Consider the following 16,845-nt stretch of genomic DNA (forward strand, 5'->3'; position numbering starts at 1 on the left):
GGGATTAACAATTTGTTGTGATCATTAATTACAAAAAAGGATAAAATTAAAAGTTACAAATTTTTTTACAATTTCAAGGTTATAATTAATATTTCTTAATAAGAAAAATTTTTAATTTCATATTATATTAAAGACATGAGTAGTATGTATTTTGCCCCAAAAAAAATTCTATAAGAAGGAATAAAAAATTAAATAAATAAATAAACTTATTCTATACTATGATAAACTTACTCCCCTCTCGATCCAAACATTTTAAATAGATGGAGTCATTGTATCTTTTTCAAAAGAGAAAAAATATATTTCATATTCATAAATTAAAAAAATACTGCTCTTAAAAATGCGTCCAAAACGATGATGTGTACAAAACCAATGGAAAGAACACGAGCGTCGTCCGATGCAGAACAGATAAAATCAAAATTCAAAAGCATTTGGAAATGGACAACAAAAGAGTGAAAAAAAAAAATAAAATTACCTAAAACCCTACTACAAGCATCTATCTCTATATATAAGATATTTTTAATAGATAAAATTTATTATTTAGTTAAAATTACAATGATTTTTTAATTTTACATTAAATAATGTTACAATTAATATCATGGTGATAGTAAGTAAAGTACACAATTAATATCTCTTCCATTTTTCAAGACAATAAGGGAAAAGTAGAAGAGACAAAATGAATATTTTATATTTAGAGATCAAATGAGCTTCCAAAAAATAATTTATACATAGGGACAAAGGGTATGCCTCTTCAACTTCAACTTCAATTTCAAAGTATCTGAAAAGAATATTCCACAATCTGCAACTATGTATGTACACACACTCCTTCTGTTTAGGACATTGGAGCTAACACTGATGATATTTAGCCTAACTCTATCCTCCTTCAATTTTTTTTTTTTGTAAATTTGTCCGAACATATGGAAAGAATGTGGATGGAGATGCTAACGAGAAAGGCAAAGAATATGATGCTTAGCTCTCTATCTTATCTAAATAGTGGGTTGATGATAGAGCATGGTAATATTATGCAGTTCATATATTTGACACTGCTTAACGCAACAAGACTTTAGTGCCCTTTTGGGTTGGAGTTGAACAAACGAGATGATAGATAATCATGATTTTTAAAAGTGAATTAATCAAAAATGATATTGATAAATAATTATTTTTGTTTGGACACCTTTCTTTCATAAGTGACTATTAGAAAGTTAATTCTGATTGAAGTCATCAAAATTACGTTTAGATATATAATTATCTAGAAAGATATAATATTTTTATAAAGTTTTTTAATTTTCTATAATTAATATTATCAAATATAATTTTTTTAATAAACATCCAATAGTAATTTTTGAACTCAGAAGCACTTTCTGGTAGCTTCTACTCAATATGCGGTAAAGAATTCAAATCATGATTGATTGGGATTTTCAAAAAAGGACGAAGGGGTAAAAATATCTATAAAGTTGTCAACTAAGAATATCCAATAGTCTAAAGTGAGAAAAAAATGGGTCAAAGTGCATTTTTTGTCCATATACTTTCCTTTTAAGAGTGTTAAGTATCCTGTACTAATAAATGATTATTTTTCCTCCTAAATCATTTTTCAGAGAGCAAAAATCTCCCTCCATTAATAAAAGGAGATTTTTGGTCCTCTAAAAAATGATGTAGGAGAAAAAATAACCCACTTATTAGTAGAAGGTGCGTAGCACTCTTTAAAAGAAAATATAAAAAACAAAAATGCACTTTAACTCAAGAGTAAATATTAGTGATTACTTTAATTTAAGCAATAATTACTTTTTTTTTTGGTGATGACTAAATTGGAACGAGAAATTACAACTTCCACAAGGGATATTGTAATTGCTCGTTCTATTATGAAAGTTATAATTGCTTGTTCCATTCTAGTTATCACCAGAAGAAAAGTAATAATTATTTAAATTAAAGTAGTCACAGGTATTTACAACACCTGGACTTCAATGAATCAAAAGTTTGCAAAAGAAAAGTTGTCATTGTTTGTTCCATTCCAGTTATTGTTAGAAGAAAATTAGTCATTGTTAAACTAAAGTAATAACTAATATTTATTTCTTTTTATTTTTAATGGGGGTATTTTAGTTATTTCACAAAAATTATTAATGTCTAAAAGGTCCCTAAGGACTTGAGAAGAACTATGATATTTTGTGAAATCTCATTATTATTTGTATATTTCAGGGGGTTAAAGTGTATTTCCTCATATACTTTTCTTTAAAAAGTGCTGGGCATCCTATACTTGTAAGTGAGACATTGTTTTCCTAAACTATTTTCCAAAGGAGTAAAAGTCTGCCTCCGTGAATGGATGACTAACGAAGGAGATTTTTACTTCTTTGAAAAATGGTTTAGAGGAAAAATGCCTCACTTAGTAGTACAGGGTGCCTAGTACTCCCCAAATGAAAGCACAAGGGCAAACAAGCACTTTAACTTGAGCCAAAATACCCATAACATTATCTAAGTTAATGCAAAAGTGATCAATCTATTAAATCTCAAACATTAACATCTAAACAGATGTTGACCATTTTTTTCTAACTTGAACTAAAAAAGAGGCAAAAATATCCACAAAGTCATTAGTCAAGGGCATCCAATAACCTAAAGTAAAAAAAAAGATAGGAATACCTATAATGTTACTTTAGTACATATAACAGTGACCAATCCATCGAATCCTTTCAACATTGACCATTCAACTGACATCTAAGCATAAGTTGACTATTTTTTGTTGATGTGGACTAAAAAAATATTCCTAAATGAAATTTTGTGTAGATTGATTGGTCATTATATAATGATGGGTCTCCACTTGAGAGTTTGGTTTTGACAGTAAAGGCCTCTTCTTACATCATCTCCTTAGTCCCACTTCTATCATGGAGTAAGAAGAAGAGGAAGTGGCAAAGAAATAAATGGTAGTCGACATAATAGAAGTGGGACTAAGGAGATGATGGAAGAAGAAAAGGCAGATCGCCCTCTTATATTACCTCTGCTATCAAAACTAGAACCTCAAGCATAGATTCATCATTATACGATGACTGATTAACCTCCACAGAATTTTACCGTGGAACATTTTTAGTTTAAATTAGCAAAAAATGATCAACTTATATTTAGGTGTCAACTAAACGATCAACGTTTGAGGAATTTGACGGATTAATCACCGTTGCACCTACTAAATTAACATTATGAGGATTCATGTCCTTTTTTTTACTTTTGATTATTAGATACTCCTGGTTGATGACTTCGTGGGTGTTTGCCTCCTTTTTTAGTCCATGTCAGCAAAAAAAAAAGAAAAAGGTCAATGTCTGCTTTGGCATCAGCTAAATGGTTAATGTTTGAGAGATTTAATAGATTAGTCACTCTTACACTAATTTAAACTATTGAATATTGTTAGCCAATGACTTCGTAAGTATTTTTGTCCTTTTGCCCTTCAACAAATTATCCAAATGATGCAAATGAGCATCATAATCACTTATATGGACTTAAACAAGATTGCATAAACTGTTACTGCTAAACCAAACAAGCACTTCTTATTATCGTTGCAGCCTTAATTATTGTAACCTAACACCACTAGAATGGTTTGTAGCAGAGTGATTAATAATTCACAAGAAGTTGCTATCAAGCACATCCATAACTTACACAAACTAATTAACTTGGGTAGTTTGCAGTTAGAAATTCAATACATTGCCAATGTTGAAAACAACATCTTGTTGGAATATTATTTATGAATTAGCATTAATTAATAAGCTCAATAAATTGGTCCTTATGGTCTTGTGTGGACCGTGATAAGTAGACCACACAAGTGAGCCCAATGGGCAGAGGCCCAACTCACAACCCAGTAGCCGTCATCTATTTCCTATCTCTTAACTGACTGAGTCAGAGATAATAGATAATATAATTATTTAATTATTTAATAAGGTAGTTACCGATCTGATCTATATAAGACAATTAGTCGGTAACCGCAAATACACGACTCATTCTTTTACCTCTATTATCTCTGAACTCTCTGAAGGCTCTGAGGACCTGTGGGTTGTGTACCTGCCTATACTCAAAGTAACCAAGATCTCTCTAGCACTCATGGATTCTTCAGGTACACATACATTACTTTACTTGTCTATATGAATTGAGATATTCAGAATCAACACGTGGCATCAGAGCCTTGGTAACAAATTTTAAATTTATATATCTCAATTCTTATAATGACATATATTGATAGAGATTTATCTTATACCGATAATTTTCTTATATCCATATTATTCAGAAAAATGAGTATGAATATAAGATTTGAATATGAGAATTTTTTTTAAATCCTATTATGTTTATGATGAAAGCACAAAAAAAAAAAATTGCCTTCATCATCGCGTTCATTATTCTCATCTTCCTCGTGCTCCCTGACGTCTCCATGGTTGCTGACAGAGATTGTATATCCGTGTTCACTGCACGTTTGCTGGAATTCTCCTTCACCGCACGTTCTCCTCGCTGTGATCTCGCTGTAGGAAGTAATCGCTGTGTCATCTGGAGCTGGCGGCGCAGCGGAGGTTCTAGGGTCGCCGGAATATGAATGACGCCGGCGCTGTGTCCCTGTCTCAATCACAACGTCGTCACAGCGATTTCCCCCTTCTCCCTCAGTTCCTGCCGCCGGCCTTCCTCTCCTTCGTTCCCCAGCTCGCGGCTGGAGAAGACCCAGAACCGGGTCAGGAACCGGATCCTAGGGATCCAGTTCCATGGTTCTGGGCCCATTTTTCATATGGGCCCAGATCTTTGCTATAAAAAAAAATTTATTTCTATTAATTGCGTTTCGGCCCCGTTTTAATTACCTCATTGGCCCATAATTTATTGAATTTATGAATTAGCCCCATGATAATTTTGGAAATTACAGTGTAGCCCCTTAACTTCCAGAATTGTAATTTTGACCCAAACCTCTTCCAGAATTACTTATTTACCCCTGATTACCTTTTAAAATTTTACTTTAGTCCTAGATTCGTTTCCTTAATTCCCAAAAGACCCTAAGGACTTTGAAATCATTTTCTTTTGTCCTAAGGTCATAAAATTTGTGACTTTGTGAATTATTGATGATGCTTAGAATCTTGTAGCATTGATAATGGACATACCCCATAGGTGTGACATTATTAATGTGATTTTGATGGTTGGCTTTGAGGATAAGCTAATAGCACTCCTTTAATGTGTTAGATATTTGTTGTACCCTATAGGTATGGAAATGTTTAATGCATTATTTTGTATGGACTTTGTGTGAGCTAAATCTTTATGGTATATGAGCCTTCTTGGTGCATGGTTATAGTTGCATAATTGATAATCGCTTGTTGGGAAATTCTATTTTATAATTATGTTGTGCACGCATAATTAATATTTCCCATTTTCTGTTTTGCGATTTCAGTTTCTGCTTTTACACAACTATCCTTTGTGAAGGCTCTTAATGGGACTAACTATGATGACTGGAAAGAGTCCCTCAATATGTATCTGACCATTTCTGAGAAAGATTTAGTTCTGAGAGAGCCCAAGCCTGCGGATCTCTCTTTTGAGTCCAGTGCTTCTAAAATAGCCTTCCATAAACAATGGAGTGAGTCCAACCAGATTTATCTAGCGATCATCAAGTACACAATTGAAAAGGGAATTAGAGACAGCATTCCTGAAAAGGATACTGCAGTAGAGTATTTGAAGGCTATTGGTAACAAATACAAGAAGCTTGACAAAACTCAAAAGAACTACTATCTGTCACTTCTTGACAACACTCGATATGACGGAGTTTTTGGTGTCAGGGAGTACATTCTGAAGCTTGTTCATTACTATAACAAGCTTAAGTCATATGGAATTGATTTGGGTGAAAGTACCTTGGTTTATCGTGTTCTTCAATCATTGCCATCAGAGTATGCATTCTTGAGGACTTCATACAACTCACAAGAAGCTGAATGGTCTGTTGACCAGATGATATCGATAGTCACTCAAGAAGAGAAAGCTATAAAGAAGAATTCCTCTCACTCAATAAACTATGTTTCTCATGGCTCAAGCAGCAAATCTGGAGGGTCATATAAGAAAAAGGGGAAGAAGCATGATACCCCAAAGCCTAATAATCCAACCTTTAAGAAGGATGGTGATAAGAGTGAGAAGTCGAGGAAAAAACCCTTTAAAGGGTTATGCAATTATTGTAAGAAACTGGGTCACATTAAAGCTAATTGCTTCAAATTGAAGAACAAACAAGAAAGTGAAGGTACAACTCTTCAAACTGCCCCTCTAGCTCTAGTTTGTTTTGAATCTAACACCATTGAAACTTTCTTTGACTCATGGTGGTTGGATTCTGGTGCCATTGTACATGTTGTGAATTCTCTACAGGGGCTAAGAAACCAGAAGGTTCCAAGTGAGGCACAGAGGTCAGTCTTTAGCGTAGCAAGGAGCAAGGTATCAGTTGAATACATTGGAACTGTTTCTTTGTATTTAAATTCTGGTCATGTTTTACATTTGAACAACGTTGTTTATGTACCTTCTACGAAGAGGAATTTAATTTCAACTTCTACATTGGATATTTGTGGCTATTCATTCTTCCAAGGAAATGGGAAAATTAACATTTGTTTTGATTCCATTAATATTGGTGTCGCTTCCTTGATATATGGTTCATATCGATTAAATGATTGGTCACTTGAACTTCCTAATCTTCATGTCAATGCTGCTATTGGCCATAAACTTCAAAGGCCCATGATAACTCCTCTATGTTATGGCATCGTCGTTTGGGTCATATCTCTAGAAAGAGATTGGAGCGCATGATCAAGCAAGGTATCTTACGAGACCTTGATTTCTCAGATTTTGAGACTTGTGTTGACTGTATAAAGGGAAAATTCCCTGCTAGAGCTAGAATCAAAGGGGCAAAGAGGTTTGAAAACACTTTAGACCTAATCCATACTGATATCTGTGGACCTATTACGCCTCCGGCTATGGGTAGTTTCAGATATTTCATCACCTTCACGGATGATTACTCTCGTCATGGATGGATTGAACTCTTGCGTGAAAAGGGCGAGTCCCTTAATGCATTCAAGACCTTTAAAGCAGCAGTCGAATTGAAATCTGGCAAGTTGATCAAGTGTGTGAGATCTGATAGAGGAGGAGAATTTTATGGGAGATATACTGAGACTGGAAGGAACCCTGGGCTATTTGCTTTGTACCTTTAAGAGCATGGCATTGAAGCTCAGTATACTATGCCTAGCACCCCGCAGCAAAATGGAGTTGCAGAAAGGCGAAATCGTACTCTCATGGATATGGTTAGAAGCATGATTAGTCACTCCTCACTGTCGGAATTCTTGTGGGGTGATGCACTTAAAACTGCTGTTTATATTTTGAATCAAGTTTCTAGCAAGTCAATTCCAAAGACTCCATATGAGTTGTATTTTAGAAGGACTCCTGTGCTGAAGCATATGCGAGTTTGGGGTTGTAAAGCACAGGTAAAACCTTACAATCCACAACAGATGAAGCTTGATGCTAAAACTGTTGATGGTTTCTTTATTGGCTATTGCATCAGATCTCGTGGGTACAGATTCTATTGTCCAAATCACACTACTAGGGTAATTGAATCTGACCGAGCTTATTTCTTTGAAGATGCCTTAGATAGTGGGAGCTTTGTGCCTAGGCATATTACCTTGCATGACGAAAGTAGCATTTTGCCTATGCCTATCTTGACAACTCCCCATGTTGACAGAAGTAATGCCATGGATCAGAATGAAGCTCAGGATGAACCACCTTTAGAGGGTGATAAGGATATGGTTGTTGAACCGAGACGGTCCCAAAGGGTTCGTCGGTCTGCTATTCCAGATGATTACATGGTATATTTGCAGGAATTTGATTCAGATGCTATTGATAGCTTAGACCCAATATGTTACCAAGAGGCTATTTCTAGCTCGCATTCTTCTAAATGGTTGGAGGCTATGAGTGAAGAAATTGCCTCTATGTACCGCAATCACGTATGGGAGCTTGTAGAGCTACCAAAGGGGTTTAAACCAGTGGGTTGCAAGTGGGTCTTTAAAACAAAATGAGGAGCTAAAGGTGAAATTGATAGATATAAAGCCAGACTTGTAGTTAAAGGCTATAACCAGAAAGAAGGTATTGATTACACAGAAACCTTCTCTCCGGTATCTACCAAAGATGCTTTTAGAGTGGTAATGGCTTTAGTTGCACAGCTTGATCTTGATCTTCACAGATGGATGTCAAGACTGCGTTCTTGAATGGCGATTTGTATGAAGAAGTCTACATGACACAACCTGATGGTTTTGTTGAATCCGTTAAAGAACATCTAGTGTGCAGATTAAAGAGATCCATCTATGGGCTAAAACAGGCCTCTAGGCAGTGGTATCTGAAATTTGATGAAGTTATCACCTCTCTCAATTTTGTTGAGAATGTCTCAGATCAGTGCATGTATCAGAAGTTTGATGGAAACAATTTTGCCATTCTTGTTCTCTATGTTGATGATATCTTATTAGCCAGCAATTCAATAAATTTCCTCAATAAGATAAAGCACCTATTGTCTTGCCATTTTGACATGAAGGACATGGGTGAAGCCTCCTTCATTCTTGGGATACAAATTCATCGTGATAGATCTCGTGGTATTCTTGGTTTATCACATGCCACTTATATTGAGCGGGTACTTAAGAGATTCAAAATGGATTCATGTTCTCCTTCACCTGCTCCTGTACAGAAAGGTGAGCTGTTGTCAAAGTTACAGTGTCCCAAGGATGATAAGAAGAGGGTTGAAATGAGAAAGATACCATACGCTTCCGCTGTTGGCAGCCTTATGTATGTTCAAGTATGTACTCGACCAGATATAGCCTTTGCCATTGGAGTACTGGGTCGATACTTAAATGATCCAGGTCCGGATCATTGGAAGGCTGCTAAGAAAGTTATGAGGTATCTTCAAGGTACAAAAGATCATATGTTGACTTACAGAAGGTCAAATTCTCTTGAGGTTATTGGGTATTCTGATTATGACTTTAAGGGATCAGAAGATGTTGAGATTGTTGGCTTTTTAGATTCAGATTTTGCCTCTTGTCTGGATGATCGTAAATCCACGACTGGCTATATTTTCATGTTGTCTGGAGGAGCTGTCTCTTGGAAGAGTGTGAAACAGACGCTTACGGCAGTTTCATCTGTGGAAGCTGAGTATATTGCTTGCTTTGAGACTATACATCACGCTATATGGCTGAGGAAGTTGATATCTGGCATGCACCTAGTTGAGTCAATATCACGTCCTCTAACCATTTATTGTGATAACAAATCTGCAGTATACTATGCTAACAATCACAGAAATTCTAGTCGTACAAAGCATTTTGATATCAAACTTATGTTTGTGAAAGAGAAAATTGCTGAGTCTCAAACCCGTGTGGTACACATTCCTGGCATGCAGATGCTTGTAGATCCGCTGACTAAGGGCTTACCTGTAGAAGTTTTTCAAAATCATATAACTTGTATGGGTATTGTGAATTCCTTTGATGCCCTAATTTAGTGGGAGTTTGAGAACCTTTTATGTTGCAATTTCTCCTTAGGCTTTATTTTCTTCTGTGAGTTATATTCAGTTCAGTTGGATGCGTCTATATCATTTGTATCCCTATAGGATTTAATGATTTTGTTGTGGTACGCTATGCATATCACTTGTTTCCCCATAGGATTCAGTGATTTTGTGGAGTTTCATTTTCTGAATTTTATTTGTGGCTTATTTATACAACTTGCTTAATTAATGCAATCCAAGTGGGAGATTGTTGGAATATTATTTATGAATTAGCATTAATTAATAAGCACAATAAATTGGTCCTTATGGTCTTGTGTGGACCGTGATAGGTGGACCACACAAGTGAGCCAATGGGCAGAGGCCCAACCCACAACCCAGTAGCCATCAGCTATTTCCTATCTCTTAACTGACTGAGTCAGAGATAATAGATAATATAATTATTTAATTATTTAATAAGGCAGTTATCGATCTGATCTATATAAGACGATTAGTCGGTAACCGCAAATACACGACTCATTATTTTACCTCTATTATCTCTGAACTCTCTGAAGGCTCTGGGGACCTGTGGGTTGTGTACCTGCCTATACTCGAGGTAACCGAGATCTCTCTAGCACTCATGGATTCTTCAGGTACGCATACATTACTTTACTTGTCTATATGAATTGAGATATTCAGAATCAACACATCTTTCATGGCACAACTTGTCACATTTTTCCCATTTGCATCTTCTCGTACAATATTACAAAAGCTCTTCATATTAAATGAACACAACTTCTAAGACCCTGTAGGAGATATTGGAGATTGAGATTGTGATTAGGAAGACTCAACTAATATTTTAAAAACTAGACAAGACAACAAACGTGAAAGGTCAAGGAATTAATGTTCTCATGGTTAATTCCCAACATTGAATTTTAACCCGAAAAGAAATTGCAACAGTATATCCAAACGTAAAACTGGTAACCCAATTTTTAAAGTCAAGTTGCTCAGGGGATACGTTGGAATGTCTTTGTGAATTTCACACTAAAGTACAGTACATCTTGTGTTATATTGTTAAGTAACTTTACAAATAAAAACACTTTGACCCTTAAATTTTCTCTTTTTTATTTACATGTCAAATTCAAGTATTATCTAAGTCAAAAAATATTTGAAACTTTATACTTAGCTATTATAATTCCTAATCAGAATAACACTAGATGGTTCTTTTTCTTTTTCTTTTTGTTTATGAATATAAGGAGTAGATTCTGGAAAAGAAATTATATCAAATAGGTACTGAAAGTAAAAGATAAACCCCTGCCAATTAAATTCTTATATATTGAAATTCAACCCTTCAATTAGTTATTCAAGTGATGAGAACCTTTACTGCTCACCATACCTCTACCACTCACACTAACTAGTTAGTGATTCTTTCTATTTTAAGGTAAATGCTTTTTAACCAACTAGCAAAATCTATGTACACTCCAACTCAGAAATCATTATCAAATTTCCTTCCTTCTAAATCACCCCATTATTTTCATTGATAAAGGCAACAAGTACAAAAGTAATTAACACTTAAGTAAGACTCGAAAAGCACTTTGAATTTTTTTTTAAGGAAATATTTAAGATACCTTGCTCCCATCAAGAAAATTTTCTTCCATGTCACTTATCTTATATGACTTTAGATAATTGCTTTGTTAGGATTGCTAACTTATCTTTAAGCATATATATATATATATATATATATTCCCTCATATTCTTATTATTACAAGACACTTTCTAGAAACATTTTTTAATCCTTAATATAAGGTATGCTATGAAATATTAATTACATTTTTCAAATATTACTCCTATTTAAATTCATTAACTATGAGAGAAAATGTTATACAAATATGAAACAAAAATTCATTTAAATAAAGGTAAAAATTAAATTTTATTCTATTTTTAAAGAAAATTAATAACTTAACCACTTTTCTTTGGTTGGTTCTAATAAAGATGTTTTATAATAAGGATAGGATAGAATTAAGTATATTCTTTTCGAGCCACAATATAAAACATTTTTTAGAAGCCTTATTTGATCTAAGAGCTCAATTGGATTTCAGTTGGATATAATTGATTATAAAATAATTGATTAATATGACTAATTTTGATTATAATTAATTATATTATAACACAATATGTTTGAATAATGTTTTTTTGAAATTAATTTAATATAATTGAATATGTTTGGATAATTTAGTTAGAATCAATCTTAGTTGTACAAATTACCATGAAGGAAATTGTTTTTCAAAATTAAACTATTGATAAATTTATATTTAATATTATTAAATTTTTTAAATTTTATTTAAGAAATAAAATATATTATTTAAATTATATATCTGATTAATTATAAAATTATAAATTATATTAATATTACGTAAATAAATAACTTTATATATTTTAGTTCAAATAAATTTAATAAAATAGAAAAATTTAGTTCTTAAATACCAAACATTAATTTTATAATAACTAATAAAGATGATAATATACAAATTAATCTCTAATAACATTACGAATATGAGTCATATTTGATGAAGATGTTAAACACTGACTTGAAATTTTGGCAACATAAAAATATAGTAATGTAACAAATGACACAATCTCTCTTTCTCTCTGAGCCTTTGCAACAACCTTTATAATAATTTTAAATTTTAAATTAAATTAAATTAATTTTTCTCTATCAATTAATATTTTATTTAAATTAGTTTATAGCAAATGTTAAGTGAAGTGTGATGGTTGGCAGAAATATATACTAATAACTTTTTTAAAAATTTAAAGTTTGAATTTTATTAAGACAAAAAAAAAAAAGAAAAGAGAGTCTACATTTATTTTTATTAAATTTTATACCCTTTTCATAATTTTTTTCTTGAGCTTTTCTTATAATTCTCTCACATACTTCTTGATCAGATTTTGTTTTATTCTCTTCCCTTCTCCTCCGAAGCCCAGGAGCTCAGAGACAGCTTACGAAAAAAATCATTTTTTTCTCTCAATAATCGATTATCTAATTAAATTGGTGTTTAGGCAATTTTCTGAAAAATCAATTTTTCAAATAAAAAAACCAATTATTTGACTAATCCGAACATGCAATAAGACATGAAGCAGTAGGTAACTTTAATAATTATTTTTGCAACTATAACCCTATTACTTTTTGAAAAAAAAGACTGATACATTACAATTTTAATTATCTTTATCAAAATACTAATATAAGATATTTAACAAGAATATTAAAAAAATCTAAATTCCTTTTTTAAAAAAGTTTCAACTAATATTTTTATAAAACTGTCAACTAGTTACTAATGTCATATATTTTAATCCAAAAGAAATATATGTGTATATACATCTATATATATATATATATATAAAAGCTGAGGTTGTTTAAGTTCTCTCCCATTGCTATAGCAAGAGCTGGGACCCAACACGCAGACAACATTCAAGAACACAGAAACATGTCCTCCTGACTCGCACGGGTAAGCAACACCTTTTTGCTCAAAAAAAAAAAAAAAGCAACACCTTTGCTTTCATGGCAAACACACGTTCTTGTCCCCTCCAAAGACCTCATTCACACCCATCATCTACACCATTCTCTTACCAAATCATTCATAAACACATAACATGTATCACCATAAACTTATCATTGACCAAATCATTCTCTCCAACTACACATCACCACCCACACACACACACCTATAACAAAAAGAGGTACATGCACCAAAAGTCTGAGTCACCACATAATGAACAATAATATCTACTGGTAAGGTCTCACACACACACACACATGGAATGAGGAAAAGTTAAATAGCTAAGATAAATCTCAGATCAGATAACATCAATATAGTCCCTCAGCCTCGTATGTCATGTTTATCTAATATCATGCAAAATGGGGCAAGAGGCTTGGCTCTCAAAAGCCTGAGAAGAATATGGCTGCAAGTATGCAGACAAGCAATGATCCTGCTGAAATTGGAACCATGGATGGTGCTGAGTTTCCCGGAGATGGCACCGGTGCTGCTGTTGGAGATATCTCGCTCGTGGCCCCTGAACCAGACATACCGGGCACTGCAGCTGAAGATGATGGAGACATGCCTCCAGAAGAAGGAAGGAGCACATTAGATAGAACCACCAATAATGTCAGATGACAAGCTCAGTTTGTCATGTTGTAAAGGATTAATTCTACAAAGAACTCTGTCTCTCAAGAAGTTCAACTTTCTCACTATTCAGTTCATGTTGAGATTCTAACTCTAACTAACTAATTAATCTATCACAAAGCACATCTAATTCTGGATAAACTCTTCGTAGAGGGCCAAGAATATTGATTAGCATGTAAAAGTTGGCCTTGTTGAATGTTAAGGACATTGTGTCAATAAACATGATCAATTACAAAATATTGTGTTTCAGTGTATCTTGAATTCTTGATCATATCTTTATTTCATTGGCACTCAAGATTCTTGTTATTTGCTATAATACACAGGAGAGAACAATCGAAAATTGATTACTTCATCACAATCAAAAGAGCAAAAGGCTAAATTCCAAAGGACTGGGAAAATGTGAAGAAGACAAGAAAATAATACAGAATCAGATTCGCCTCATCTTGACTAGTATCAATTATCTCATAGTTTCTCATCATTTGCTTTAGAGGTAGGCCCAATTACATTAAGCAGATGCAGACATGAAAGAAATCTGTAAGGCACAAGGGCAAATCATATCAACATGTGTGCGTGTGCGTCTGTGTGATATCAAGTAGATAGTGAGTAAAAGAGAGTGAAAGTAAACCCAGCAATATAACGTGATGCCTTAATATTTTGGAGCCATTCAAATTTAGTAAATGTCATATGACTTCCATTTAATTTAATGTTAGAACTAAATAAAATGGTAGAAATCGCATGAAAATAATTTAACGAAGACTGGGAGAATCTACCAGGAGCAGCAGCAGGAGTTACAGACACTGCAAAACAACAAAACCACAGTTAATTAGTATCTGTGAAGAATCTAGAAATATATAAAACACCAAAGCAAACTCACAAACAAATCAGTCATCGCAGAAATGGACTTTTTGTTATATTTGTTTCCATCAAGTATTTGATCCCTACATTTTAGGTATGCAACAGGAAGAAATTTTCCCCATCACAATGTCCCAATATCCCATGGACCATCTCAAAATTCACAAGAAATAATTTATGCTTGTAAGTAAACCCATAAAAAAATCCTACTGTGAAAAGCTCGAGATCAGTTCTTCATATACCCATGCATAAATGCCTTTTTTTCCCAAAAAAAAAAATTAATCAAAAAAGGGTTGGGGTTAGGTAGAAATCTAGATTATACAAGGAGAGGATGAAAAATCAAGAATAACGCACTCAATGTGCAATTCCAAGAGTGAAGATATGCTAACGGGTATCAAAGACAAGAATAAAAATCAAAGCTTTCTGCAACAGAACAGTACAGAACACCGAACAATTCTAAGAAAATACTAACACAGACTTACTAATCACCTCAAAAACAAGAAGGCACAAAAAGAGAAAACAGAGAAAACCCACATGAGAGAAAGAAGAAGAAGAAATACTCACATCCACAGCTAGAAAAATCAGGGGCAGAGACTTTGCAAGCCGCAGGAAGAGTCAAAGCCTTAGTGACATTCAAGGTGACACCCAACTGAGAACTGCTCTTGAATGCCTGACAGATACAGTCAGGATTGGACTTAAGCACAGTCTTGAAGCCAGAGCAGCACGAACCCTGTGGCTTGGTGGTGTTGCTTCCGCTAGAGACGAAGGACAAGCAATCCACCATGTTCGTTATCAGGCTCGAACAGTCCGGGGCAGGCGACGGCGCGTGGTGAGCAGAAGACGACGCGCCGTGAACCAGAGCGACGGCCCAGATGGCCACAAGGCAGAGAATGAGGGAGGTCTTCGCTGCCATTAAGAGAGAGAGAGAGAGAACAGAGAGAAGAAGTGTGGGAAATGGCAATGTGAGGTTTGGGAAGTGGAGGAGTTAAAGTAAAGAAAGTGGGAGAGATTAGGGAAGTAATGGGGTTCAAGACGAATAATTGGAATTTGGAAAAGCTTGGATTTTTAGAGAGGGAGAGAGAGAGGGGGGGGTGCGCTGGTGTTGTGCCTGTGAAGCGTTGCCTTGCCATGCGGTCACCATAGAGCCGGTGAGATGAAATGCGTTTGTCGACGTGTCACACAATATCACTCTCCATAGGAGAAAATTATTCTAAAAAAACAAAGTATGGCTGTCTATTTTTACCTCATTAAGAAAATCACTTTCAACCAAATTAATGCAGTAACTTTTCATTTTCTTTTAAAAAATATTTTTCTCAAAAATCAAAATACTATCAACTAAATAAAGGAAAATGTTAGCCTCCAGTATGGGGACCTCCATCGACACTCAAAACTAAAAGAAGTATTATTCTCTTTTCTCTTTTCTTTTTCCCATCCCAAATTCTTGCAAATGAAATGAAGCATAAAGGCAATACGTAGAATCGATGATTTAGGTAGACTTATTCGAGTTAAATTTAAAATTTAAAAAATTTATATAATCAAGTCTGATACTAACACTTTTAAACTTTAAATTTATTTAGATTAGTCCAAATACCTGAAACTTTTTAAAAATATTTGTTTATTTTTTAAATCAATTTTAATTTTTAAATAATTCTGTTAAATACAAAATAATATTTTGACTTTAAAAGAATAAAATAAAAAATAATAACTTATCAACTTTTTAATTAATTAACTTTATTACTATTTTGTTATATTATATGTAATTTATTCATAAATATTTTCTTTACTTGCAAATTAATGTCCTAATTATTTAAATATTACTCTTATTATTATTATATAAAATTATTTTATATATTTTAATTAAATTATGTTATGTTAATTATGATTAAATTAATTTTAATTTAATTACAGTTAAACCACTAACTTAAAATAATTGCCTTTAGCTCAAAGTTCTTAATAACTTTTAGATAAACTATACCTTTTTAATAATATAAAAAAATTAACCATCATTATATTATATAAAATAAAATTATTTAATTATGAGTAAAATGCTATTATTTTAAAATTATTTTTTTTAATTTTTTATATTGTTTAACCCCTACATATAAGTGATATTTAATAGTTTGTTCTTAAATTTTAGCCAAATCTGACATAAACGATAATCAAATAATTATTTAAAAATATTATTCTATTTATTATATTTATCTAATAGTAGATCGAGAATTCATGCACAAATTTTATTTTTAAAATTATTTTGAATTTAATTTTTACTTTAAAATTAATTTTTTTATAAAAATATAAAATATATTTTTTGGATACTCAAATGATGTATAAGACTCAAAAATT

General features: G+C 33.1%; 1 protein-coding gene across 2 annotated transcripts; it reads right to left on the reverse strand.

Moving 5' to 3' along the window:
• Positions 1-13,123: 13,123 nt before the first annotated feature.
• On the reverse strand, positions 13,124-15,586 carry LOC129304996 (non-specific lipid transfer protein GPI-anchored 31). 2 transcript variants are annotated; one of them, XM_054944890.1, is made up of 3 exons: positions 15,067-15,586; positions 14,421-14,447; positions 13,124-13,567 (listed from the first exon to the last, which is right to left on the reverse strand). In XM_054944890.1, the coding sequence occupies exons 1-3, from the start codon at positions 15,413-15,415 to the stop codon at positions 13,407-13,409; spliced, it is 537 nt and encodes a 178-aa protein (XP_054800865.1). In that variant the 5' UTR covers positions 15,416-15,586; the 3' UTR covers positions 13,124-13,406. The 2 variants fall into 2 exon arrangements, with proteins under 2 accessions (XP_054800865.1, XP_054800864.1); XM_054944889.1 differs by having other exon boundaries at positions 13,124-13,588; positions 15,067-15,584.
• Between the last annotated feature and the right edge of the window lie 1,259 nt (positions 15,587-16,845).

This window comes from Prosopis cineraria, unplaced genomic scaffold (assembly GCF_029017545.1).
Source record: "Prosopis cineraria cultivar Desert tree isolate PC_DT_omini unplaced genomic scaffold, ASM2901754v1 PC3, whole genome shotgun sequence".
In the NCBI taxonomy this organism is placed as follows: domain Eukaryota; kingdom Viridiplantae; phylum Streptophyta; class Magnoliopsida; order Fabales; family Fabaceae; genus Prosopis; species Prosopis cineraria.